We start from the raw sequence: 2346 nt of genomic DNA, 5'->3' as shown, positions 1-2346 counted from the left end.
CAACCCTCAGTGTCGCCCCCGCACTGGACCGGGACCAGCAACGGGATCGCAACCCTCGGCGCTGCCCCCGCTTCTCGCTCAGCCAGTGAGCGGGAACCGGTCTGTATGTGGGATCCGAACCCTCAGCGGGAGCGCCGCCGCGCTTCCCAAGCGGCGCACTAGCGCAGTGCGCCACCGGGCCGGCCCTCAAACATATATTATTCATCATAAAAACAAAACATTTAAGCATCTAGGAACAATTTTAATAATAATCTTGAAGCTATATCTGTATCTATATGACTATAAAACTCAAGAATCCTAAAAGATGATGTGAATGAATCAATATAGATGCTTGTGATATAGAATAACATTAAATGCACCTGATTTCACCTAAACATCAAAATTATTTTCTGTCATACTGGGTTTCCATGTATAAAATTTAAGACTTTCAGTCAGCTTTTTTCTCTCTGTGCTAACTAATGAAATTCAGTGCTTAGCTTTGAGAATGAACTTCAGAAAGAAAAGAGAAAATGCTAACTTTTCCCTTAGCACTATAGAAAAGCAAACAAAATTCTGCCATTAAGTTAGTCACAATAAACTAGTGTATTGAAAATATTAACAGAAATGTCAACTCTACTTTTCCATTCCCTATCCTGCATTTACATTTCTATTTCTTGTTTAATTAAGATGTCTTTTAAAACACCTAAACTGTAGAGTTTGTTGCTGTGTTCTCTGAAATATAGTATATAATCCTAAATCTTTAATTCTTAGTTAATAATTTCTTCCCCTGACAATAATATTTAAATTGATTCTGAATGATACAAATAATTGTGAGGTATCTTAATTAAATAAGAAGAGCTATAAAATTTTATTATTCTTCTTTTATGTATAAAGATATAATAAAATCCATTAGTCTGTTATATTTAATATTCAAATAAAGAATTTCAGCACTTTCTGTCTTATTTAACTTAATGTAAAAATATTAATGCAAAAATATTAATTTTTCTAAAAGTAATAGGTTTAGTGCAATTCTAATGAAAAATCAAAGTGAAATTGTTTTTGAAAATTTTACAAAATGAATTGTTTTGGAAAAAAACTTAGTTAAGCAGATTTTGAAACAGTAAAACAATTAAAGGAATTTGACCCATTTCATATTTAAGAATATAAAACTATAATAGGTCAAAATTAGCAGAATAAAGAAAAAGGATAGCCACAGATAGATCATATGTATAAGAACTAAATATATACAAAAGACATCTGACAAATCAGTCGAGAAGAGGTGGATTATTCAACAAAGAACACTGGTAATATTAGGTAAATATGCAAAGGAAAATTTCAAATTAGATCCACATTTTATAATATCCCTGATTCCAATTGAATAAAGGATTTTGGAGTAAAATAATCTATGAATGAAATTTGTAAGCGTATAAACATTGAAGAAAATATACAAACAAAAAGATAACTTGCTTGATTCCCAAAGTAACTATTTCTGTAGGTCTAAAGATTTCATATAAACTTTTCTTTTCAGATTATCTAATCACATCAAAATGCTCACTAAACAGGATACAGATATTTATATTATAATCCCAATATTACAAAAAATATACATACTTGGAATTATAGGTAGTTTTCTATCTTCAATAAACTTTTTATATTCAAATATCTATCTCTATATATTTTTTTATAATGGTGATCTTAAAGTAAAAAAAAAACAAATGAGATAAGTATACAAAACTACCAAGAAAAGCAATATTTCTCCTGAAAAGCCTAGTCCTTAAAGGCTCAAAAGTGCAACGCTTAACACTTACTGTATCAGGGCTGGCTGATTAGCTCAGTTGGTCAAAGTGTGGTGTTGTAACACCAAGGTCAAGGGTTTGGATCCCAGTACTGGCCAGTCACCAAAAATAAATAAATAAACAGATACTTACTGTATCACTATTATCACTCTGGGTTTCTGATTTTGAATCACTCTCAACCTCATCTTTTTCCAAGGAGGAAATGCTGATTTTATCCAATTCAGCTTCTATTTCTTCTTTGAGCTTTACATCCTCATCATCATTATTGTCTTCCATCATTCTTCATAATAAAACACAGAACCATGTAAAGAAAACTGAAGAGGCTAACATGTCACTAAAAACTATGGTATTTTTTTAACTTGTCATACCAATCCAACATGTTCTATATAAAAGTTTTCAATTTAAGAAACTTTTACCATACCCTATTATAGTGGTACCATACAATAAATATCATTGTTCCATTTCTCTATTAATTCATTCTTTTTAAAAATATCTGACTACAAAATGATCGACTCTTTTTTTTTGTCCTTTTTTATTTTTTTTATTTTGTCAATATACAATGTAGTTATTG

At 30.5% G+C, this 2346-nt stretch overlaps 1 protein-coding gene across 1 annotated transcript in view; it reads right to left on the bottom strand.

Annotated features, from left to right (window-relative positions):
- The window catches only part of LRRIQ1 (leucine-rich repeats and IQ motif containing 1), a gene marked incomplete at its 3' end in the record, with an annotated part of 23032 nt that extends 20981 nt beyond the window's left edge, over window positions 1-2051 (bottom strand). The window contains exon 1 of the mRNA XM_008594138.1: window positions 1908-2051. Coding sequence (XP_008592360.1) covers window positions 1908-2051 — 144 coding nt within the window. The remainder of the gene's footprint in view (window positions 1-1907) is intronic.
- Between the last annotated feature and the right edge of the window lie 295 nt (window positions 2052-2346).

The sequence above is a fragment of the Galeopterus variegatus genome, unplaced genomic scaffold, assembly GCF_000696425.1.
Source record: "Galeopterus variegatus unplaced genomic scaffold, G_variegatus-3.0.2 Scaffold10222, whole genome shotgun sequence".
Taxonomy (NCBI): Eukaryota; Metazoa; Chordata; class Mammalia; order Dermoptera; family Cynocephalidae; genus Galeopterus; species Galeopterus variegatus.
This window is presented reverse-complemented; position numbering and strand designations above follow the sequence as displayed.